At 39.3% G+C, this 26475-nt stretch overlaps 1 protein-coding gene across 1 annotated transcript in view; it reads left to right on the top strand.

The window, feature by feature from the left end:
* The window catches only part of METAP1D (methionyl aminopeptidase type 1D, mitochondrial), a 45796-nt gene that overhangs the window by 9665 nt on the left and 9656 nt on the right, over window positions 1-26475 (top strand). The window contains exons 3-6 of the mRNA XM_085323144.1: window positions 16384-16553; window positions 19053-19202; window positions 22429-22577; window positions 23263-23305. Of these exons, the coding sequence (XP_085179270.1) occupies window positions 16384-16553; window positions 19053-19202; window positions 22429-22577; window positions 23263-23305 (512 nt within the window). The remainder of the gene's footprint in view (window positions 1-16383; window positions 16554-19052; window positions 19203-22428; window positions 22578-23262; window positions 23306-26475) is intronic.

Genomic DNA, 26475 nt, shown 5'->3' with positions numbered 1-26475 from the left:
TTACAGCTACTGCGTCCTGTAGAAAGAGGCTATTTGGCTAAAACCATGTTTTTAATTTCATTTTTTAGTTTTTAGTTACACATATCTGGAGTCTCCCTGTTACCTGATGGCGCCTATATTTCATCAAGTTTAGACAAGCAGTCTACCTGGATTTAGGCCCAGCGGAGCTGCTGTAGCTGATGAACATGATCCCCGGCTCAGGAATCCACGACCTGCAGGACCCGAGGGATTCCCGGGGGAACTCAAAGAAAACTATCCAGGCGTTGGCTCCTGCTTTTATTATTTTCTTTGTTGTTCCTACATAGTATCACCTTATACTCATGGGTAATGTACCTCACCACTAGTAAAATCTGGGTTTAGTTTGTTGAAAATTAGAAGAAAAGATTCTTTTAAAATAGAATGAAAACAGAAGCCAGTAAGGATGTAGGCAGCAAAAGAAGTTACTTTGACATCTCCTGATTACTGCTTACAAATAAAGTGACACGTTATTAAACAATGTTGGAGCACTAGTGTTATTGTGCTGGGTTTTTTTAACTACATTATCATTTTTTCCTTCCAGAGTTTAATAGGTAATGTTTCATTCTTTTAGAAGAGCTATACTATGTAGACATATATAATTTTAGCTGCAGAATATCATCATCATCAGATTTTTTATTTAGAAAATGCTTTTAGAATTGTTTTTTATGATTGCAGAGTAAGTACTAGTGTTCAATCTGATTAAATTTAATTGCATTTCCTGTATGAATTATTTTTAGTTTACGTTTACATACCTTTATTTTCGTTAGGAGCTGTAGATCTATCCTATTTTTAAAGGAGAAATGTCAGGTTGGCAGTCAGATGCAAGCTCATGTCTATCTCACTTAAACAATCAAATGATTGTCTTAAAATTTTCTTAGAGAARGGGAATGTGTAATTTCTGCTTAATGATCAAGAACTATTTTATCATGTTATTTTGAGTTGTATCCTTGCTAATTTTTTCTTTTGTAAATTGAAGAAATTAAAATAGAGGAAGAGTAATTAAAAGTCAYGTTCACTGGATTTGCAGTCAGAACATATTAATTACTATTCTAGCTATATAGGGTTTTGCCATTGTTCATATAGGTTTTCCTGCTTGTATTCATCTCATTAACATGTTACGCCATTGCGTTTAGAGCGAGAGTTTTCACTGCTGTCTTGAGAAATCTGTGTGGTAAAATTGGCCTCCAACTATTTTGCTTTTCTGTTACAGTAACAGTTTGTCTGATTTACTTCTTTTTTTTAAAGCCAGCTGTTTACCCTGGGATGAACTACAGTGACTTGAGAACTTGTGAAGCTGTGGCATAATAAATGTGAAAAATGGGCAGATAAAGGACTCTCACACTTACTTATTTAAATCAAATGATTAAGAAACATCTGGAATAAAGAAGTCTTTGCTAAAAATTTAATGGTTCTGTTCCTTTGGGTAAGAGAATAGGAAGTCTGCTGTACAACARTGCTTGTATTGTACTGCTGTTCAGCTCTTCCAGGCTTCTTGTCTGCTCCAGGTTTGATGTTCCTGGTATTTTGAGGTTGGAAAAAAAAAATTACTGTACTGTTACTTCTCTCAGGTAGAAAAAGATCTGATATGAAAAAAAAAACAATGTGATATAATCCCATTAACAATGTTTTTCCAGACACCAGTAAGGGAGGGAGTTACTGTTTTTACTGGACAAAGTTCATTCAAAATTCAAGCATTTGCCGATCAAAAAAAGTTAAACTGCAATTGTTTTCTTATATTATGGAAGTCCTCAGAAGCTGCAGAGTTTAGGATTCGGTTGTCTTAACTTCTCCAGTTCTGGTGCCCTGGAGAATGTGCTGTTTTGGGAAGGAGGGGAGACGAGCAGGGGCAAAGCACCGTGAGCTTTATCCGCTCGAGGTTTGGTGGTGAATGTGTTTGAGAATCTGTCTTGAGTCTCCTCTTGACGTCTCGTGGACTTTGTACCCCCTCAGGTCTTTATGCTGATGGTCCTGGTGCAGACGGAAGGTCTCGGGGAACTTGCATGCACGTCTCTTTTTGATTACCTTGCTGATCTGCTGGGGGTCTCTGCTCGAAGAGAGCTGTCCTCCCAGCRCTGTGAGGGCGGATGGAGGCTCTGATCTGAACATGCAGGACTGTGTTCAGACACTTAGGTGTAAGACTAAGGAGCTGGGAGATTTTTGAGACTTTTGAGGCTGGTGGTGGTGCACAGCCTTGGATAAGCTATTGAAACTTCTGTCTTTTTCTCCACCTACAATACAGATATTTATCTATCTCACAGGTGCATTGGTTGAGATTAATGAGTTGTTTGTAAAGCACTTTGAAGATGAAAAGCACTATAAAAATGCTAAGTATTATTATGTATGAGCTCTTGAGTGCATAATGGCTGTTTGCCTGCCAGTATTTAGAGCAATTTGTAACACGCTAAGTATGAAAGGCACCGTATGAAATCAAGCTCTGGTTTCCGTTTAAGAAAAGTCACTCATAGTTTGTGTTCAGCAGTTCAAGTCGTACCATTTGTCTTCTGTGTTATCTAGGGCAAAAACATAGGCTATAAAAGGTTTTAAAAATGGAACAGTTTTAAACCCCTTAAAAATAGGTTATTATATAATATGGATGTCTTCTCACTCAATTCTCCCTCTTACCCTGTGTGCATGGTCTTGGTTTTTGTTTGCAGATACTCAGGTCTTCCCTCTCTTTTTACATTTTCCAAAACCTTCTTTAGTGCCTTATTAGGCTTCTGTCTTGACTGCTGTGACTCTTTTGCCCCTGCCCTGTCCACGGCTGTTGGCCCTCGTCCCTGACACTCCGTCCTTTACGTCAGCTCTGCTCAGCGGTGCTTGTCACCCTGGGACCAGACCTTCCCGTGCACGGACCTTAAAGCTTTATGAGCTTTTTGATATTACTAATCGTTGTCCAGTGGTGCTGTGGCCTTCTGTGTAGGGCTGAAACATATTGATAATAGACTTTCTTTTTTAAAAGAAATCTTTCACAAATTCTTTAGATATGGCTTACAAATTCCTAGATTTTCCTCAGATTATAAATTGATATTGTTTTGAAGTTGTCTTGTTTATTATGTATTGACATGATAGTCTGTCCAGCTTGGATAATAAAATACCTCTCTTGGCCTCATCTTGACTTCTCACATCAAGTTAGAGATCCGCAAGAAACAAATGGCCCATCTTAAAAAGACTCACACTTGTGCGTAATTATGTGAGTACGGTCCCCTTTGCTTTGCAAGATGTCTCGTGTTACCAGAATAGTGCATGTCTTTTAAGTACTTGCAGGGTTAAAATGTGWGAGAGAGAGCATGAAAATTAGTATTCTGCTGTGTGCAGTCTTACAGGTTTTTGGACATAATTCAAGCAGGAAAATACAGTATGTGGCTGTGTTTATTACGATGAGAAGTGTCAGAATGGTTTATTTTGTTTTAGTTCTTGCCTTAGCTCAATATGTTCTAAAACGATATAAGAGAAAACATTTAAGGCAATGTGCACAAACTTAGCTGTTCCTTAGCAAAGGGTTTTATCCATATGGTATCTACTTGCAAGAAAATCCTGCACAGGATAAGTTTGAAATTCACTTTCAAATTCCTTTTATATAGTTCATATTAAATGGAAAGCAATCAGGAAGTGTTTTATGACGTAGAGACAACGTATGGAAAGCTCGTTTGTTTATTTTGTCGAATACCCGATTTCCTGAGGAGCTCTCCATTTAGARCCGTTGTCTTTTTCCAGACCCGTGGTTGTCTTTCCCACTGCTTTTTGATTTCTGAAAGCAGAAAATGTTGGAAACCAAGTGTTCAATAAACTGCTATGCTATATGGAAATTCTAGAAAAGGGTAATAAAGAGCTCTTTAGAGCTCATCGGAGGTCTTCTGGCAGACTTGGTCTATAGCACAGTGCCCAGGAAAAACTTTCAGGGATGTTTTTGAAAGTGTGATACTGTGCTCTTTCCAGTTTAAACGAGAAATAACCAGCCACTTTACCAGCTGTGTAAAGTCTCTAGCTTTCACATTTTAAAGATGTTTATTTTCTCATATTTATACTTAAAACACCTGTTTGAAGTGATGTTTAGATTTTAGACCAAGTTCAGTTTGAACCATGAAGGACTATTGCAGTAATGAACGTGATCTAAATCTGTACATTAATGCTTTTGGCATATCAGATGTTCCCTGAAGGAATGTGTTACACTCCTCAGATTGTCTGTTTCATACTTAGATGTATATAAACTTAAACTAGCTTCCACTTCACGTATTTTTTAGAATTTTTAAAGTCAGCATTCGTGGCATAACATTGAAAGAAAATAGCAAATAAAGGGTTTGTTTCCCACATGAATCCAGCTGTTCAGTCCTACATTTTTTGATAGACATGGGTGAAGTTGGGGATGGAAAAGCAACAGTAAGCACCTAAACTCCTTCCACGAGTCATGAAAATTAGATGCTTTTTATAATAGATGATGCAGCCACTCCAGATCTGCATGTGTGCTGCTTGGCTTCATAGTTCTGGAATGTGCTTATAAACTCACTAGGCTTGTTGAGCTGAGCTCCTTTTGGACTAGAAAAAATGGAAGGTCATCTTGCAAAGACCTGCTGTTTCGACACTGAGAGGAGGTGTTGCCCACATTGATTTGTGTAGGTCTAATAATGCAGTTTACTACTGCATCATGGATGAARCAGTCAGTGGTGACAGTGTTTAAATTCATCATTAACATCATGTGTTTTCTGAATTAACACCYGTGAGGTGGCTAGGCAGGTCTCATCTGTCAGAGCTGTTTCTGGTTATTCTGAATATTAATGTTCTTCTCACAGCTTATGATGGAGGCTTCAAGGAAAAAGATGTTCTGTGTTTTTAAAAGAAAAAAATAAAGGTAGTGGGACTTGTCTAGGTTTTAAAACTTTGTTAATGCTCACGCAGCCTGTGCTGGTTCAGAAGAAGCTCAAGGCCTGCAAAGAGTTCTTCTGAAGATTAAAAAAAAAAAAAAAAAAAAAAAAAAAGCTTTAATCACTTCCTTAAAAAGATTAAGTTTTTCCACCAAGGGTTGTTTTGCTAGTGTAACTCTGTCCCAGCTGCTTTGTTAATAGTATAGTTACACTACCTACGAGTTTTCCTGCCACATGTGTGGCTTTACCAATAGCTTGTATTTCATTTATTTCCCCAGTGCCTCTGCTGAGCATCGCACAATGCTATATGTGCTTGTGTCTTGCATGATACAGAGATGGCTATGTAGTCTTTTCTTCCAGTTTTGTTAAGGTTATGTACACCAGAGCATTTTAACTTAGAAATAAAAATGCTTTTTATGTATTAATTTGGATTGGAAGTCTTTGCAAAATTGTTCTTTTTATGCAGTTAATGTCTTACAGATCTTGTCTGTTCTGTCAGTTCTGCCCCTGGAGCTCTTTCTGCCTAACCATAACTTCTTTCTGCTCCAGATAAAGAAATAAATCAGCAAGTGAGTGTTTTAGCAGAAACTTTTCCTGCAAACAGCTGACTCCTGGCAGTTAGAGAAACTGTAAAATCCAGCTGTGGGCCCAGATTGCTGCCCACTTCCATCTGACTGCATCTGTGGGCAATGTTGGAAATCTGTATATTGAAATGATAGACCTGTACCAAAAGAAAAAAAAATAAGAGAATTAAGGTGGATATTTGACAAATCTTACTAAAAAATCTAAAAGTCCTGAGCTGAATTTGYGAAGTCATAGTTGGGATATCCCCAATGAGGATTTCCCAGGGATTGCTGCCCAGCCTTGCAGACAAGGTAGCACAGCCTGCTCGTAAGGAACGCTTGCCATATTTGTTAGCTGGCAAGTTAGACTATTTTCATCTCACGCAAAGCAAAACATCTGTTGCGTCTCATAGATTTGCTATCTCTGCTGGAAGCAGCAGCACAAATCTTTTTCAGTTTAGAAAAAAAGACTTGGAGACCTAATCTGGTGAGAAGACACTTTGCTTGCTTGGTCTATTTTAGAAAATCAGATGATGGAGTAGTACGATAAAATGCACAAAATGACTTTGAATAGACTGATGACCATAGTTTAGAACCTAAGTACACTATTTTTTWAAAAAATGTGTTTTATATGTAGCTGTGATGGGCCTTGTCCATAAAGATTTATATCCATCCTTAAAGCATCTTATGYAGTGAGGAAGTTCTGTGTGGRTCAGCAATATCCTTAAAGTATTCATCAGGAGAAGTGACTGGGAGGTCAAGATTTTGAAGATAAAAGGCACTGACTAAAGTGCAATTGGACTGCATGATCTGCTTTCTAGTGACTAACCAGATGCTGTTGCTTGTGATTTATTGTCTTGGTTTCAGCAAGACAGGTCCTACACGCAGTTACCCCAGGAAATCTTTCGTAGCAGTTGCTGTGGTGATGATCGTGGTCTTGGGTAATGGAGAAGCCCCCAAGTCCTTCTCGCGGAGGGCTCCCAGCTGGTTCTTGGTGTCAGGACTGAAATGTGTGCAACAGGGAGCCACGGTGCTGTAGCCAATCTCAAAGATGCGCCTGGGGAATCCATAAATGTTGCATGTCAGGAGTCTTAACCCATCCTGCTGTGCAGGATCGCATGAGCCAGGACCCAGGGAAACAAGCATGTCGGATACCAGCGTGCTGGAGGTTGGCACACCAGTGAAACGCTGATCTGTCCTTCGCGTGCCTGCAAGCTGAGACGGAACCTGAAGTTTTCACGGTGATGATGATGATTACTGTTTGCGTTGCTAGAGATCAGCCAGCGAGGCAGTGCCCCGCGTGCCCCAGCCGCCTCTGCAGAGGCGCGACACCGCTGGGTTGGAGATGCTGGTGAAGCCCTTGTCCAGGGGCTGTCCGTGAGTGCTGCAAGTGAAACCAAGCCTTGTGAGAGCTGAATAGTTGGAAACGTTATCTCTTGCCGTATGTAGGTTAGTTTAAAAAGTTAAAGTTTGCTTCCTACTTGTTTGCATCCATTAATTGGAAGAGAAGACACAGCGCGGGCTGTCCACGAAGGCCGGTGGCCGGGGCCCAAGCCGTGCTGGTTTGCGTATCTCCGGAGAAGTCTGGGACTGTGCACACAGGTGGCAGCACATCAGCAWTGCTTTTCCTTCCTAAAGCTTGGCTTCCCCACCGAAAGAGCCCCCGAGGAGCCAGCGAAGCAGCCCGGGGCCCCCGCCGGGCAGGGCGGCCGCCCCGCGCCTGCGCCCGCCGCCCCCGCTGCGGGCCGAAGGGCCAGCGCGCAAACGCGACTTCCGCGGGTGGTTTTCCGGGCCTCTGCCTGTGCGCGCGCGCGGCCGKCTGGATGATGAATGTGAATAGGAAAGTACTGCTGACCCATTTCAATCGCGTTAGCCGCCATCCGCTGCTCATCTGCATAATGAAATACCGGCGAGCGGTGCAGCCGAACTATCAGCAAACTGCAAAAGCAGTATTTTACTCATTTAGACTATGAAGTAAAACCTAGGACCTTAGCAGCAATCGTGGCATTACGTTTTAAGCCGTGCAAATGGTAATCGTCAGCGAAAGAGAACGCTGAGTTGGAAAGGCTGTTAGCACTTCAGCTGTAAGAGTTAATTTGAGTCATCTTTTTTTATATTTTTTGCTAGTGCGTAGCTTCCGAATGTCCATACGCAAAGCACTTAATAAGGGATTGAGTTCAGGAGTGTTTGTTTTGTATCATTATCTAATTTCAGTCAGTAAAGACATGTTAGCAATATTAATTTGCAGGATTTAAATGTATTGACATTTTATACTACAAGGAGTAAACTGTAATCTTTACTTGAATAAAATCAAATCTTAAAGGCAAATTATTAGTAATTGAGAAACTAAATCATTTTAATCATTTATTTGAGTATCAAAGTAAAAACTGAAGCCTTTAAAGATATAAATTTCATCAACTGGAAACATCATTTTCAGCATGTTGAACTAGATACAAATTTTAAAATAGTGAATTTAGGCTGTCAGGTTTCTATGGTTACCTACCTTTCCAGCAGTTTTGTGAGATGTGTAAATAGGCCTGTGAGTCACTTGTAACTATTTGTTTTTTGGTTGTTATAGTTGTAATTCTGTGTTCAGTTTGAATCTCATATAGTTCCCACCGCATGCTTTGGTTTATATATATTTTAGTGTGTATGAGTGACAGTGATTGAGCATTTCTTACGGAGTGCTTGTTTTTTTTTGTCGTAAGTGATGTATGTTGGTTCTTCTGAAAAWGCAAACAGGTTCTTCCTGCATCCCTGTTTGATAAACAGGGACTTTCATGATAAGAAAGAGATCTTTGTAAAAGTTAAGCAAGAAGATAAGTGAAAGATACTAAAAAAAAAAGAGAGCCTCCCAACTATTATACCATATTCCTCCAAATTAGATCTGTAATCCAGTCATTATAATTCATTCAGTGACCCAAATGTCACACGTTTATAAGTAAGCATCCACGTTTATGCATTAATAACACAGTCTAATGACTGGCAGGTATAAAAATAAAAATAAGTTATCTGCAGCAAGCTCTTGATTGGAACAGCTTCCTCGTGCAGAGCATCTTCTTGAAAAAAGTCAGAGCTTGTTTCCACAACCACCACCAGCACAGTTTAGCAGAAACATCTGTAAACTCTTGCATCTCTCTGCTCGTGTATTTGGAAGTCCAGTTTATAGGTGGAATGGCCCAACCTTCCTCCGGCAAAGGACACTTGCGTGTTTTCTCAGTAAAAGGCTCATCGTCCTAGTATGTAACTTGTGTTTTCCTGTGCTTGTAGCCGCTTTTTATAAAACAAGATCTTACGAGTAATTAATACAATTTGGGACAAGGCAAGAAACTTTGCTGCTCGCTGTCATTTTTTTTCCAAATGAGTAGCAATGTGTAAGTATTTCATTAAAACGTTCATCCCAGGATTGCTAACAATATATACTTTTTTCATTTTGAGATAAGCCTGGCTTGTCATTCGGGAATCTTCTTGTATCCTTAAAGTTGTGGCTGCAGGTGTACGGAAAAGAATTATTGCAATGGGTCATATATTTGGCGGGGAAAGGGRGAAAGACTGCTGATATCAATTCCCTTCCTGTATCTCAAGTTACAGAGAAAATACTGATACAATGTTTAAAGCRTTCCTAATTTTTCCCTGTAAAGATTACTCTTATTTTAGCAACCTTGCTCATAGCTTTAGCTTCTGAAGGGTTTCTGCGTAAAGCATTTTTGTGGTGATTCAGACATGCTTTTTTCCATTTAAGATGGAAATTTAAGATGTTAAAGTAGGATTTATTTTTAACACACTGCCAGTAACATTTAATACTGTAGCAGGCATGTATGCAGGACATAAACATGCCAGCTGAAAAACAGTTKTTTCATAGGGCACCTGAAAGGATTTTATCCCAGTAGGATTCAATGAATGTTAAAGCTGTGGGTGGGTGCATATTAACAACAAGATTTCGCTGTGTGTGTATGTGTATAAGGACTATTTGAATTGCTTATTATTTTAATCTGAAACAACTGGATTTTTTTTTTAAGTGAGTAACTTGTTCCAACAATAGTTACTTCCCCATCAAAATAATCACATCAAAATAATGAATATAATGACTGATCTTTCAAGCTAAAGTAATCACTCTGATGTTTTTAAAAACCTTAAGATAGGTGCAACGTGTTTGAAAGGTGTATTTAAACGTGCAAACCTGAACAAATATGTGTTTCTCCTAATTTATTCTACTTAAGATGAATTAACCTACTCAATATATGAATGTAGTAACATAAGAAGAGTGGGGGTTTTGCCAGTCATAGCAGTTGAAATTTGCCAGATGCTGTGATTTGGAGCCTAAATTCCCCTGATAGTAACGGTGTGTGAAACTCTTAGTATTGCTTTGTCCAGGTTTTGTATCTGACTYGTTTCATTTTGCTGCGATACTGCTTTAGGCAGCACTTTACTTACATTTTGTGTTTGTATTACTTTATTTCTAGTAAATTTCCTCTCTTCAATAACGCTAGGGTTGAAGACTACAKTATTTTCTTGGAGCATAATCAGAATGCATAACCTTAAATCTTCCAGTCATCTCAAAAAGCAAAGAGCAAGTATTTTGCAAAGAGCCTTATGAGTATGTTGCAGGAAGGGTAAATGCCCTGTTTTCAAAGTTAAGTATGTATAGCCTAGTCACATTTTATGCAATAGACAATTAATTTCCTTTGGTATGTACATTAATGTCATTTAGATAGAGTTAGATTGTATTCAGTATTGTTTAAATCCTGAAATATAATGGCAAAGTGCTGCTTAATGATACWCAGTCTATGCATTTATTTTTTATACTGGCTTGGTGGGATTTTCTGTACATATATATGTATATGCACACAGCTGCTGAGGGAATCAGATGAAGGGTTTTTTTAAGGATATGAAATTAAATTTTCCTTTTCTCTTTGTTTGTTAAAGTTGCACTGTCAAATGCTGCTGATAAAAGGTGGCACCAAGCCAACTTCCTGCAGGAGCTATGGGGAGGGTCACGGCTTGTCGTGACCTGGGCACTATTACTTGAATGTTGTTATTATTGGGATGAAGTACCCTTAGGCTGTCATCCTTCCTGTACATAGGAGAGCTGCTGATTCTCTGTGGTTCCCCAGTTTACCAACTCGCAGAACAGCTATTTTGTTGGCCCTAAGTTTGATTGAATAATGTATTAGAAGACCTGCATTATTGCAGAAAACAGTGATTCATCGTTTGAGTGTGCAGGTCTGCAATAAGTAATAATAAGCACAGCCAGGCACAAATGTGCTTCTAAATAGTTTACAAATTTGCACCCTATTAAAATATTTGCTTACATTAGCATACAGCAAGCAAATTGCTTGCTTTTGTTCTCCATGAAGAAAGTGCAGAATTTTAATTAGCAGGGAGCATAACTGGTCCTGAGGGCCAAATTCAGCTTTCTTCGTGTTGCTGAAGAATCCCAGTRGTGTCAGCAGAGGGGCTGGTTCGGCTCTGCTAGAGCTGGTGACGTTTGGCCGTTGACTTTCGTGGTTATCGGACTTAACTTTGTTGGCCCTCTTCATGAGGGTAATGAGAACAGGAATTCCTATTAATACCTTTTTAAGTAAATAGATGACTTTTGTCATGATTTTCTATTCAATTTCAATAATTAAATAAAATAATGCCAATTTGAATATAATGTTTGTAATATCCTGGTCTTTATTAGGGTTTATCAGGGTACAATCATAAGCACGTCGTTGCAGAGATTTTCACCAATGTGCTGCTGTTGTAACTGAAGTCACATCTATACCAATGAATATTTCATTTCCCCAATCATGAGGTTAAAACCAGAGTGTTTTTACCCTTTCATTTCTGTTTTTTCCTTCCCAATACCATCGTGACAGCTGTGGCTGTGTCCTGTTTACAAATTGCTTCTAGTCACATTTTCAGTAGTCCTTGTGGGTCTTGCTTTTCCCTAATATGGGCAATTAGGAGGAAATATTTCTCACGAGCATGGGTTTACTCTTCTCTCTGTAATGACATAGTCCTGTAATGCAGGAAACAGGGCTGCGTGGTGTCCGTGTCCCCAGTTTCCTGATGTGGGAAAGAAGTGTGGAAAGCATCTGGAGAGGAGGAGAGCCCCTTTACCAGCTTGTTTCCTGTAAGCGAAATTGGAAGACCTTGTCTGTGCAAATAGATTTCAAAATAGAGTCTGCCCTTTGACTGTCTCCATAATTACACAGCGCTCTCTGTATTTTATTTGGCTGCCAGAGCAGTTAACCCCTGGAAGTAAGGGGCTGGTGATGGCGTGACCAGCACGGGTACGCAGACATGACCATGTGAATACACTCTTGTTTAGAGAAGCCTGTCGTTAAGACCTCGTTACAATATACTTTTACCAAATTTAGAAATTATTACATGTTGGGTTATGTTGATTAAGATATGTTATATCCTTAATGTACAGAAAATGCAGAGGTGATAGTTGCCCCCCCCCCCAAAAAAAAAGGGGGGGAAAAAAATAAAAATAAAAGAAAAAGAAAAAAGTTTTTTGGGGCTTTGATGTAACCAACATCTGTCAACAGAATGAATTTGCTTTTGTTTAATTGCAAGGGCTCTTGTCCTGCTACTTTGCCCAATCAGTTTCAACTTCTGCCCCAGGCATTTCCCTATGTTGTTCTTTTTTTTTAGCAAATGCACAGGTTATTGCTTGTGAAATGTGAGCTGCTCCATCGTTACACAGCTTACCCAGAGTTGGAAAGAAGCTTTAATATTTCCCATTCTATTTTTAAAGTTTACATGTACCTTTGCAACACGGGCATTACAAAGTCAGTGTTTTGTTAAACAGTTAAAATTACAACTAAAGCTCTGTCAAACCACAACCATTATTTCAGATTGACAAATGGGAACATTTGGTAATTAACGGTAACAAGCTGTATGTTTTTACTTAGTTGAGCTAGTTGGATTGCATATATTATTACYGGTGGTGATTTTTGATACCTCACTTTAAACCGTATTGCTCTGAAGTTTCAAAAAATGAAAGTTTGCACAAGCAGCAAAATTATTTAATAACTTTAAATGACCTGACAAGCCAAATTAAAGATCTTGAGTATTTTACTCAAATGTGTGTATACTAAAAAAAACAACACTGTCAGTTTTTTGTTCAGTTAAGAAGCCATTTAAATTACATATTTAGAAGTGGGCTATTTGAACACTGCTTTTGAGGTTGTTAATTGTTCGTATATGAATATGAATGAATATCGAGAACAAGTTGGTTTTACCTCTAAATCAGTTGAATGTTACTTCTGGCAATCCTAAATAATTTCATTGTTACGCTTCTGTAGATACTATGAGTGACTAAATTATTTTAAAATATGATAACTTTATTTCTTGACTCTTTTAACCTGTAGCCTTGTATTTATTGTAAGTTAGAACAATAATGAAGTTTATCCTTTGGTAATACTTTGCTAATTGATTGGTAATTTGAAGCCTTTCATAAATAAATACCAAAAGTTGAATTGCTAACAATCACAGTTGATGAATCATGTGCATGAACAGTTTTTTTGCATTGCTACTCCATACCTCATTGGAAAAGTAGCTGATAGATTTCTGTAACTGTTAAGTAGGAAGCGTTAGGGAAGCGCTTGTGTGAGAGTTCATTTCCAGCATCTCCCTTTAAAAATACTTCTTGACCAGGGGAAAATCACATTTAAATGACTAAAATCAATTTAATTAAGGGTCATTAATAGAGATACACATAAAAAAATTCCCAACTCAGTAAGTGAAATGGGAGCTTTTCATTATATAGTGTAGCATGCATGAACAGATAACAATTAAAATAGACCTAGAGTAAAAGGCTAATAAATATAGGGCACATTGTGCTGCAAAATCAGTCACTTAAAATGCTCCCACCCATCATCGTACTTGAATTCTGTGTTCAGCCCCTTTGGCTGATTCGATTAAAGAAAAGAAAATGTAATTTCCATAAAAGATAAATTCATCTGGTAATTCACAAAAGCTCGCAGTGCATATTTATATTATTAATACAAATTAAAGTATAGAAGGTATGCTGAGGAATCCAGCAGCTCCAGCAACACATGCGCACGCACACATTGCGCAGTGTGATTTGTTCTGGAGTCAGGGCAGCAGTTGTCTGCAGTTTTTTGTGCTCAGGACATAGTAGGTGCTGATGTGACTTCTGAAACACTGATAATAATTCTCAATATTGCAGCTGATAATAAATATTCTGGTATTGATGGCAAATGACAGCTTTATTGCTGGGGAAGAAAAGAAACCTGTAAATGGTCAACTTTGCGTCCTCCCTGTGATGCTCTGGGCATTACAGCGCTGCCGGTTTCAGCCTCGGAGCTCTCCCTGACGGATGTCGTATCCACTGGAAGAGACATAAACCCTGCATTTATGAAATATTTTACAGCAGTTAATAAACACATTTAGGGGCCAGGAAGCTTCATATAAAAGATGTGCCTGAGGTCCAGCATTGCAGAAATAGATAGGACTCTGACAAAAGCGTGGGGAGGTGTAAGGGGTGGGGAGGAGGGAGGATCTGGCCAAGACTTGCAGCATACAGCCAGTTGTTCCTGTCTCTGGTGATTGATGATGTTGCTATATCAAATTAGCTGTGAATATGAGAGCTTAAAAATAAAAGAAGATATGGAGACATTAAGAAGRCTTTCTTAAGGAAGGAAGTGTGTGCATGGAGCCCAGATTTCCATTATAAAAYAATAACTTCATTATATTTTAATGCTATTTTATTTTTGCTTTGAAGGAGGATGTTTTCTCTTGCAATTTTTTATATCCCAAATGAAGGGTTAGTTATCCTATGTTTATAATTCTCACGAATTATTTTAGGAGTCATACTATACTATGGTGATGTTTGTTTGGTTGTCGCGTTTCACCTGTTCAAGTAGTAGATCCTTTTTGTGTGTGTCGRGTTTATAATGAGTAGTTAGCAGAATAACAACAGACTACAGTACCTCATTATCACATTATCTTGTGACAACACTTGCGCTGTATCTTTTGGGGGAATAGAGGTAAAAAAAAAATGTTTCAAATAACCCAGTATCCCTTCTGAGCAGGAGRCGGTTGACAGACGTGCACCCAGGAGTGTGAACTGATTTACCGCGGGCAGGAGCGCTCGGAGCTCTGTGGTCGGAGCGTTGACTTGTGCACTTGCTAGATTTTTTGTTCCAATTCGGACGAGAAGTTTTCCTTGCATAGGAGACCCAAGGAAAATAATTGATGATTAAATGATAATTAACACAGGAGCGCACGGGCCAGCGGCTCGGAGCCGGGCAGCTCCCCCACCACGGAGATTCCTGCTTCCCGCTCCGAGGGTGGCCGCTGCCGTTCCCGTGCCCACCTCATCCCGAGAGCCGGGCCTCCCTCTCCGGCTCTTCACTTGTAAACGGTTTGAGCCGGCAGTAGAAACCTGCCTGCGGTAAGCAAAGCTCTGTGCGACCTTTCAGGTGCCACCCAAGTTCAGGTACGGCTATTAACTTCGGCGCCGCTCAGCCAGCGGAGGGATGAGCACGAAGGCTTCGGAGGCAAACCTCATTCTACAGCTTCGTTCCTCCTGCGTTTCAGTGCTCCGAAAAAAGATGCAGAGCTCAAATCTCCTGTGTATCCTGGAGAGCTGTAAGAGGGCTGCCTCTGAAGCCAGGCGCACACACGCAAGGATATTTTCTGCATCTGGACGCAATGAATACATCCAAAAGAACGGAAGGGCCAATAAAATAAAAGCCTACGAGATATGGAAGAAAGAATTTTCCTAAAATAAAATAATAATTTGTATAGAGATTTTTATTTGTGTCAGTGAAAAGCATGCAGTAGGCAAATTTCTTATTTTCTATGATTTAAAAGCGTTTACTTAGCTCTACTTAAATCAAAACAGTTTCTTTTAACTAAAGAATAATTATTTATATTGGTTATTTGCCACGAAAGATTGCTCTTGTATTTGAATACCTATGATATTTTTCAAAAGCAGCATAACTGTTACATGAAATTTGTTCCATTGTATTTCAAAACAAACCTCTATTTAGATTATAGAATTTTTAAGTAATGAAAGTGTTCACTATCTTTAATTATTGTTTAATTGAGCAGCATAAATAATCCTTATGAACATGGTATATCTCTCTGTTTTGGTGCTGATGTTGTTTCGTGTGATGCATTATTTTGTTTCTGTTGCTTTTTTGACATACATACCTGAATGCCCTTTTTTCCTACAAAAGGTACCATTGCACAGCAGCTACGTTTTGGTAGTAAATAATCCAATAAACTATGTTATTCCAAGTTTCCGTGGGAATTAAATGGAAATATAATTTAAATATTCCACATCTATTACAAATATGAATCCCTTCACTTGCCTTTGGGCAAGRTTAAAAATGTTTCTTGAAATTTGTTATGTTCCCTGATAGGCGGGAGGTTATAATGAATTGAACCCCATTCTTTGTGTCTTACTGCAGGAGACCAGAGCTGAATTAACTTGACTCTGCTCAAATGTGTGACCAATTCAGCAGACACGAAGAAAATGTTATCCAAAATATCAATGCCAAATCATTCTTTCTCTCGTAGTATCTGGCTATTTTCCCTTATTTACTGTTTCTTCCGCCCTTGAACCATACGACTTATAGCCAGATTGCTACAAATGGGGCCCGGGTAGAGCATCAACTCTTGTTGTGAGATTTGGGGAATTTACCCACAAAACTTTTAATGTATTGAACTGAAATAGGTCAAAATAGGTCTATAAAGTTTATAAAGCTTTGTAATAGGTCTATAAAGCTTTGGGAGTTTTTTATTCTCGTTGCTTCTCAGTGTTAATATTCGCTTTAGTGGTGAGATTTATATAACTTCTTGAGCTTCCCTGGGCATTCTATGGCTTGTTWTACACGATGCCTTTCTTTCTGTGTATTTCCCAGTTTGTAATGTGCTAGTAAAAGTCTTTTAACCATTTTTAACCTATCTATTAACAGGTTCTGCAAGTGGCTGCCACAGGATTTTTCCTTCACCATGCAGACTTACCTACTTGCACAGAGAGGCAAGCAACCAGCAGAGAAGATGCTTCTTTTCTCAGGGACAAAGAAACGCTGCTTATAGTATAGTTTGGCCAGCTACAGTTTCTCCAGCTCACCCAGTTCCTAAGGTACTGCCATTTCTATTACCTGATCCGTTTTCCAGTCAATATGGAGGTTGCCTGCCCGAGTGGTGCCATATGCTCCTTGTCCAGCGGCTGGGAGCCTGGCTCGCTGTCCTGAGATGGGGTTGGTATTTGGACCTTGCTTGGTTTGGTGTTTGAAATAGGAGCGCTGGCGAGAGAGGTGTTTAGCTCCTACCGCGTTTAAACAGAGTGATGTTTCTAGCCATTGGGGCATTGAAAACTGGGGCTTGTTAAGTTGCAGTACTATAAATACAGAATATTATAATCATCTGTCAGCACTTCACACTTTGTGTCCAGGTTCTCCTTTTGGACAAGTATAGACAGCTCTAGCAAAAGTTATCAGGAGTCATTCATGATCATCTGAGTCCTTTTCTGCATAAATCTTTAGCAAGTTAATTCTGAAATGTTTATAGCTTGCCAAAGGTTTTGTTGATTGGTTACGTCTGATTCAGGTTGAGAATGTATAATACCCGCTGGCAGCTCCCCTGAACCCTCAGCACACGTTCTAAACCAACCTTTACTGGCCCTAAGTTATGGCTTTCCTCTGGCAATGTATATTTTTATTTATATTTACTTTTGAGCCAAATAAGTCCTTTTCTGGATGATTTTGTCAGGTGTTCTGTTTTCCATTTTTTGCTTTAATTACAGGTTAACTGTTTRGTGTCTCTCCTTTAGCTAGAAAATCCCCTAAATATCTTTTTTAAATAGGGCTTTTCAGGATGTATATTAGTACTTATTTTTTATTTTGCTTTTCATGGTATTATAGATTTCTTATGCAAAATATAGAGTATCTTCATGGACCAGAAATACTAAGAAGTTGTTAAGTAGGAGAGCAGAGAAGGATGTTGGATATAAGACTCTTTCACCTAAGGAACCGGAAGCATGAWGTGCAAGGCAATCATAGGATTAAGTCCGTTACCCGTTTTTAAAGGTTTTAAAATTTTAAAACTTACAAACTTATCTTTCTATATTTAGATGCTTCTTTGGGGATAAAGATGAAGAAATAAATTGTCATACTGAAAAGTAATCTTCACAGATTACAATCCTCAGACTGTCTGAAATCAGTCATATTTTCAGCTCTGAAACCTTGAGGACCAGGATATTATTTTATACAGAGTATGGCAGAAATAGTATTGAAATTAAATGATTTTTTTTCAAGATTTTGGTGTGAAACTGTGCACATAGACATTTGTATGTCTACTGCTTTGCACTTCTGCTTCAGCAGCTCTTACAAGTCAACAGGGTCAGATCTCAGCAGTTGCTAGATAAGTACACTCCAAGGAAGAATGAGGATGCTGCAGTTTATGGAGTTGGCAACCCAGTAAATATGTGTTTTAATTTATTTTATTTTATTTAAGTCCCAAAGTATTGCAGCGGGATCCTGTTTGGGTTGCTGTGCCATTATTCTGAATGAAATTAAATTCTGGTGATGTGAGTTCACCAAAAATACGATTACACTTTTTTATGTTAGTAGAAGTGATGAAATACCAGCAGGAGTAACAATAGTCTTCCTATCTAATGACCCTCCGGAGTTAATTGGTTACACCACTGCTCGTCGTCACTCCTACACTGYGCCGTTGTATGGGCTTGTTGTGTCCAGCCTAAGTGGCCACTTTGTTCTGCCCGGCCAACTCGCTCCTGTCGCCTGTGAAGTTGGTGGCAAAAGTCTCGCAGTGGTCAGTGGAGCCACGGGGATGGCTGCAGTGACTCTTCCCTGTGGCTAGCGAAAGAGCCCAGAATCCTTGCAAAGARCCTTTCTGTTGTACGCTTAGCATTCAGTTATTGCAGATTAAAAAATAAATAAATAAATAAAACAGGAATGGAATTTTACCTGTTTTTGAAGACTGAGAACTTTTTATAGGGGAAAAAAAAGTTTATCACACTTCCCTTGGCACAGTAAATTGGGAAACTCTTGCGTGGTATTGCAAATGGGCAAATATAGTTGCAGCATGTGAACTAGGTTAGTAAGTAAACGTTCTGAGTTAAAGTAAGTTAAATCCTGAGATTCGTAATCAAAAAACAATTGCATGGAAACTAATAGGAGTTTTGTCTGATCAAAAAACTGTTTCATCAGTTTTAATTTTGAGCCTAATTCTATATGTTTGTTCTTCCAGCTAAAGTGTTCAGATAACTTTTGTACAAAATTTGCCAATCTTTGCAGAAGAAAATGAGGAGTTGTTAAGTCTTGCTCTCAGAGTTTTAAAGCTTAAAACTATTTGTGCTGAAAGTCTGCCGCAGTATCTGGGATTTCAGTCCTGGAAGGTTAACAGACTCTGTAAGTCAGTAGTAACAGGCAATGTTAAGTTCAAAAGGGCAGTGGAAGAAATACTGAGGCAGCCTTGAGGGTTTGCCCTGATGGCTTAGGAAGGTCGACAGCAGGACAGAAAGGGCAAGCTGCCATGAAGCAGGAGGCAGTATCTGAGAAAATGATCCCATTGTCATGCTCCGTTTTCTGATCTTCATTTTCAATCCTTTTTCTCCAAGCACATAAAGAAGCCAGACTATGTGACGACAGGCATTGTACCAGACTGGGGAGACGACATAGAAATTAAGAATGAAGATCAGATTCAAGGGCTTCGTCAAGCTTGTCAGTTGGCCCGTCGTATCCTGCTTCTGGCTGGAAAGGGCTTGAAGGTAACAATTACATAAGTCCCAAACGCAGCTTGGATGTCTCTTATGCTTTCAGTAGTTTGTGGGGGGGAGGTCCTGTTTTGGGGGGTTTTTTGTTTGTTTGTTTGTTTTAACTTTCCTTTAATGTGCACCCAACTTTCTTTTAAGTTGGATATGAAAACAGAGGTATTTAATAACTTTTGTTTCGGTCCATAAGAAACTTGTTTAATCATGTCTGTATTTTAGACCCATGAAATACTTAATTCCAGTTGGTTGCTGGTTCAGGTGCAATCTCTCTCCATCTATAGTCTCTCTCTCTGTTTGAATTGTGCCAAATCCCATGAGTTTCTTGTAAGGCCCATGACACATGTTTTCATGGTAGATCTTCCTCAAGCTTTCTGCTTTTCAGTTCTGTGTGTCTGTAAATCCAAAGGGCTGAGCTGCTTCTTCCCTTGCCGTCCATCCTGCTGCTGCTCCTGMCGGTGTCTCACGTGGTCTGGCACACCGCAAGGTTGAGAATCGCTGTTGAAAAAAACAGCTGCCAAATTCCGTACAATTTTTCAGAGTGCACTGACAAGAAAGCCTCATGGTTTCCAATAACGCTTCTGCAGTATGCTTTTAGGGGTGCCTCCCAAGTAAAAAGGTACTGGGAGGAGCCTACTATGTGTTTTTGCGGATGAGGGAATGCTTTTTTTTTAGCCTTGCCCTGATATTTTGTGTAATAGCATACTGAATAGGGTAAAATGGGTTGAATAGCTATGAGATGCAGAGATAGATGGGAACTGTGGGTCGACGCCATTGCCTTAAAAGGGGAAAAATTATTGGTTTGCTCTGCTTTTTTCCTTCAGTTATCATCTCCCAGAGGTTTAAATCTGGAATTGGGGTGGCCAGTGGCAAAACTGCCTGAGGCTTTAATCTTACAAATGTTCATGAATGTGTGACTTTTTCAYATGTAATTAATTCCCAGTGCACTAAAACCTACTTACTCATGTAAAGCTAAGGACGCATACTTGTAGGATCAGGGACGTTGAAGGAGCAGGGCCTGGACCCAGAGCACGTGTGGATGACGCACGAGAGCAGTTTTCCCTATCACTCTTTGTTGTTATCATGCATATGTATGCAGCAGAGGATAGACTGTGGTGTTCATAGCATGGGCCAAATGAAACATCAGAGCTGCTACGTGCACATAGCTAAAGCTTTAGAGAAGGAGCTAGTCTTAGGTAAGAAGTACACGAGCAGAAACATGAGCCTGCAGGCAGGAGAGGCAGCAGGCGCTTGCRCTTGCCTCGCTGAGTCCACTGCCCAGAGCTCGTTTTCAGAAACGTGGTGAGCTGCCTTGTACGCTCATGAATATTTGGCCAGCGCAGCTCTGGCAGGCTCTCCCAAAGCCTTCTCTCGTCAACAGGGAGCATCTCCTAATTTCCAACCTAAACCTGCGCCTGTTCAGTTTATACCCGTTTGTTCTTGTGCCAACACTGCTCTGCAATCTGAACAGCTTCCTGCCTTTCCTGGAGGCCGTCCACTCCTCGCAGCAGCAGSGCTGCTGCAGCCCTCGCTGTGTCAGCCTAAACGGTCCAAGCCCTTCCAGCCTGTTCCCCTAGGGCGAGCTCGGCGTTCTTGTTTCAGCCCAGGAGCCCCGTGCCGGCACCGGTCCCCGTTGCCGCCTGAGCGGGGCTTGCCCGCAGCGCTCCAAAGGGCGCTCGCCTGTGCCGTGCGCGGCGGCAGTAATGACCGCCGGCGCAGCAGCGGTGGTGGTTTAATGCGTGGAAGCAGAGGCACTATGCTTGGGGAGCGTGCTTCTAATATCACCGTTTGCTACTGATTGGACAAAAATACAGTGCGGTACTATATATGATCGCATTTCCTAAGCTTGGGGAAGAGAAGGGTGGGGAGTAAAACAGCACGTTTCACAACACGGGAATATTTAGTTAGATAGCAGCAGACTGCCCTGTCCCAGGTGAGGGGCGAGGTGCGCAGGCGGTGCCTCCCCTGCAGTGCCCGGCTGGCGAAAGCTCCATTAGAAGTGGAGCAGATGCCACTAAAAGCAGAACTTCTCGGGGAATGACGGACTCCCCTGGAGACTCCCCTGGAGCTGTGATTCCCCGGGCTCGACGGCCGCTGCTGGCGGCCTGTGTCCGTCCGGCCGAACAAGGTGCCGACGGGGCAGGCAGGCCTGGGTTTATCCTCAGCGCGGGAGACAAACGCACTCGGTTTTACCCCCTGTGCATGACCACTGGACSTTTCGGTGTGTGGTTAAGCATGCCTTCTGCACCACAGCCTGCCCGTATTCCGGGTGTGACTAAAATGTCCTCAAAAATCACGGCCACTGGAGTGTGTGTGTGTATGAAGTTATGATTTTCAAAGGTTCAGAACTCGTTCAGATCAAAACCAATTTGCACAGGAACCCTCAAAGGCACTTCTCCTCAATGAGGGAGGTTTCTCTACCAAATTTCAAATGTCAGCTCTAACCGTATCAGAGAGAGAGTTGAGCCAAAAGAAAGGCTAGCAGAATGTTATTTTAGCATGTGCATTTTCCACTCCACTGATGATCAAAAAATAGTTGAATGATTTATATGATCTCTTTGTATAAAATCAAGAGAAAAAGACAAATCTAGCAAATGCCAGGCATAAAAATTAACATTTCTAAAAATTAGAGATAAGAGTGTATAAATACACTGTGGTAGTCCAGGYTATGACAACTTTAAGTAAAATACCTTCAAGATATGAACCCAAATATTTAAACCTGTTATAAAATACTTTTAAAAATACTTAAGAGAGCAATTTCATGAAATGCATGAATGCATAATGATATGTGTACTGGGCAGTTATAAAAATTAAGATCCTTTCTTTTACAAATAAAAAGGAAAAGTAATGCTGTGTTTTTAAAGACTGGAAGCATTAAAACCAGGCATTTTGATAGCAGCTAGTGAAACCAGATGCCATAGAAAATTGGTATCTTTGAGAAAGCAAACGTGGAAAAAAGAACGGGAACTAAGTAGATAGTATTTTAGGTTTTCTAGAAATCTTTGAGTGCTCTTTTTTTTTTACTACATACTTGATTTAAAACCTTTTTCTCTTTAAAAAATAGTCCAATATATCAATAAAGTATATTAGGCAGTTTAGTGTTTTGTATCAAAGCAGTATATTTGAAATATGCAAGATTTCATTGAAACGCGTGGCCATAATAACATTTGGTAATAGGAGAAACTGTTGTGGCTTTTCTAACAGAATTTTATATTTGATATTTCAGGTTGGCATGACAACTGAAGAAATAGATTCCATTGTTCATCATGAAATAATCAGACAGAATGCCTATCCTTCCCCTCTGGGCTATGGAGGTTTCCCAAAATCTGTCTGTACTTCTGTAAACAACGTGGTATGTCATGGTATTCCTGACAGGTATTTCCCTAATAATACACATTTTACTGCCAGAAACTAAAATATTAAGCTGAAATTAATAAATTACTGATTAATATTGAACATATTTCAGCTTACCTAAATGCAATAGGTAAACCTATATTGTAGTCGGATGTCATCTTACAATATAGTGCTAATAGATATTATAGGAATGTATATAAATTAGAAGGATAAAAATATTATCCTGTTTGTCTGGATACTTAAAAAAAAAAAAAAACATAGCATAATGCCTTTGGAGTTTAGTGTCTGAAAAAAACAACAGTACAGTGAAGGCTTCTGATTTTTTTTTCCTCCAGCACAACAAATACAGGCTAAGGAATAAATGTATTAGAATTTRTGTGTCTTTTTATTATTTGAATACATTCAGCTATTCACAAAATAAAATATGAACCCTACTGAGAGAAAAAGAATAAATATATTATTAGATTTTCAGGTGTTGATATGTTTTTCTGCTAGTTGTTTCTCATTATTTTATATTCAGCTACACTTGTTCTCTAAGTATTGAGAGCTGAACATTAAAAATGGTTATTCTGTTTGCCTCTGCCTTCTTCCGTCACAAAACATCTACCCCCTGATTTTTCACGTATGTGTCATTAGGTGTTTATTCTTACATTCCCTTTGTTGGGAACTGTCTGTCACCATTATTTTTTTTCTGTTTATGTTTCAGTCGACCTCTTCAGGATGGAGATATTATCAACATTGATGTCACGGTGAGTAATTCATATAAAAAATAGCCTTTGATCAACTTTAGAATCACTAGTAGCAACAGGAAGAACAGTAGATTGAAAATGTGGAGCGTGCAGATGGATGTGCTGTTTACTTCTAAGCCAAGGCACAAGCAGCTGGTTTCCTTTTTTGTTTTTAAGTATGTGTTTATTCCAGCTAGACCCAGGCCTGACTTGAATTTAGGACTGGAATCAGATGCACTGAGATCAATGTTGGCCTAAGTGAAATGTCAACCCAATCCTGCTATGTGTCATGTTTCTGAGAAGGTGTAATTGTTATTGATCCACTGTGTAGTTAATGCAGAGCACCACAGTACTGGGCAGCAGCTGAAGATAGATATGTATGAGATGAGCTAACATGAAGAAAGCCAGCATTTTTCCTTCACTCTGCCAAGATTGATCTTCCTCTTCCTGCTGATTTTGAGTGGGGCCTGTCATTATCTTACTCTGTCATTAGAGGCTACATTGGCCTGTGTATGTCAGTCTATTTGGACAGCAACTCTTTTGCGAGCAGTGTTCCCTACATTTATTAAAATCCCTGAAGGTAGTGTTGTGTTCCATTTCTGGTGTAAAAGCCCTGAACCCTTTACGCAGAAGCAGAACTAGTGTGATATAACAGGCGCTTAATATTTCCACGGAAGGGTCAGTTACAGTCATTTAAGCAAAGACTGGCTGAATTTTCTTAAGAAAATCTGGAAGCTGGAAGCTTAATTCTGATTTCATTTGGAAMACAAAAATTAATCGTGCCTTGCAGAAGCTTTTTTCTTTGTACAGCGAATGTGTTTATTTTCCCAGAGTACTAGCCATTTATTTCCAACACGAACACAGATGTCTTTTGAATTCTATCATTAGTTCGCGGTAATATGTGACATGCAAGAGAGCAGCATTTCGTAAGAACAAGATTTTTAATGATTAAAGGACCTCTTGATAACTTGATACTGTTTTCCATGGGCCAATTTTCATACTGACAGAAGTGAAGAAATCTCCAGTGGACCCTACCTCTCACCATGGAATTCAAGCTTTTTTAAATACTTTTTTGCATTAAAATCAGGGTCAGCGACCTTCTCCCTGTGGCACACTCGTGTGTGAGCCAGSACTATTTTTTTTTAACTTGTTTTACTAAATTCTTGCCCATCTCTATACTTTTTAAATGTAGACTTCTGTCTTGTCTGGTTTACACGGTGTGATCTAGTATTTTTTAAGTATATTTTGACCAAAATGTTTGCACTGGTGAACTGGTATGGCTTTACTCATTTTACTAGACTAAATCAATTTGCAGCAGCTAAGGGTTTAACATCCGATTTCTTTGCATCTCATTAAAGTTCATTTGAGTTTTTTGTTTTAGMTGTCATGATAATAATGACTCCCTAGACGAAAACATTGTTTAGATTCACATCACAGATATTTTCCATGATAAACTTAACCAACATCTTTTACATTAATATGACATGTGTATCTTACCCACTCTGCTTTACAGTTTCTGAATAAATGTTAGTGGTCTTTTTTTAAAATATATTCTGAGTTGTTTTCTTATTAACCTCATAGAGTAAAATAAATCTTCAGTGCCCATAAACTTGAAGCTTCCTGAGAGAGTAGGAATTGCTGATTATCTTTGTTAAGATTTTTCAGCATTGAAAAGCAAACTGTGTTGTCTTTTATAATTGTTCAGTTCCAAAGTATCTAACGAAAAAATATTTCTTTGCAGTGTTGCTAGTTGATCTCTTGGTTCATTTTTAATGATGAAAAATTGGGACATTTCACAGATGGACAGAATAAAAATCAAAGGAAATATTCTGCAACAAATTGTTCRTAATTTTGTACAAGTTCTATAAAATGATTGAATAATATTCTAGTTATTAAGTGTAAACACTTCACACTACAAATTATTTGAAGAAAAAATCTGTTTTTGCACAATTAAGATTGTAGAATTTCATAGATGAAATAGGTATTTCATTGRCTTGAATCATGTAGCCTTTAAAATATATTTAAGCATAGAAACAAAAGCATTATGCATCACTGAATCCAGAGCGCAGCACAATTTCCAGTCAGTTATTACTGGGTAACATTTCATACAAGTTGAATTTTTCATTGACTTTTAAGGAATTAGTGTGTTACAGTTGCTGTGACTTTAATGTGATACTAGTTTACTATAGCTGTAGTTTTTTAATGTCAAAAATATGTGATTGCAGTAGATTTACTGGGCTGCRGTAACTCTAATTATTTTTAAGTTCTACTGTGTTTTGAATCTGTATTCATTTTTCCAGGATGATAATGTTGGTTTGGTGGGTTTGGTTTTTGTGTGTGTGAGAGTTTTTGTTTTGTTTTGTTTTTTATAGTTTTACATTTGTTAGAGCTAGAAGTGAAGTAGATCAGTTCATATATGAACTAGCTGGAGCAAAAACTGCCCAAGAGGCATGAAATTATAGCAGGCTTTAGCAGCGCTCTTAGCTGGCAGAGCAAGGCGTAGGACGGGGGAGCGTGGCTGCTCTCCGCTGGGCCTTTATTGACATCCAGCTTTCTCTGAATCTCTATCTGAACACAAACCTTAYGTTGAATGAACTGTCTGTAGCCATTTTTTTAGTTTGGAATTAACCRAAAAGGTACGATTCTTTCTTCCCCACAAGTGGCAAAAGTTCAGTGCCTTGAGCTTCATGACTTACTAGCACTGGTGAGATAGGTGCCCGCTGTTTGAGGAAAAAAACTGTAGAAGATCAAAATTGTGCATCGTTGTAGTCTGTCTTTACACGGGGAAATTTGGCTTGGTCTTACAAGTACGTGAGTGGCCGCAGTACTGCAGAGCTGCAAAACCCATTTTAAAGCAGCATTGCGAAACTCCACAGTTCAGAGCAAGGGCTTTCTGCACCCGAGAAAGGCTTTTGGGAGAGCTGGAGTTTAAAACCTATGAAATCATCAAAAAAACCCCAAACAAACAAACACAAAAACCTAATTAATTAATTCAGCTAGGTGCTGTATTTTCAGTGCATGAACCTTCACAGCGTTATAGCAATATTTTATTCTCTTTTAAAATTCACCCTTGGAAATCAAAATCCGTTGTTAACGCAGCATTATTGTTTAGGAGGAGGGCGGAGGTGGGAGGCGCGCGACGGCGGGTTCGCGCCAGGCGCTGCTGCCGGGGCCACGCGCCCCGGCCGGCC

Source organism: Rhea americana, unplaced genomic scaffold (assembly GCF_003343005.1).
Source record: "Rhea americana isolate MKP2758 unplaced genomic scaffold, rheAme1 scaffold_12, whole genome shotgun sequence".
Taxonomy (NCBI): Eukaryota; Metazoa; Chordata; class Aves; order Rheiformes; family Rheidae; genus Rhea; species Rhea americana.
Note: the sequence above shows the minus strand (reverse complement) of the source record. Positions and strands in the feature narration are given on the sequence as shown.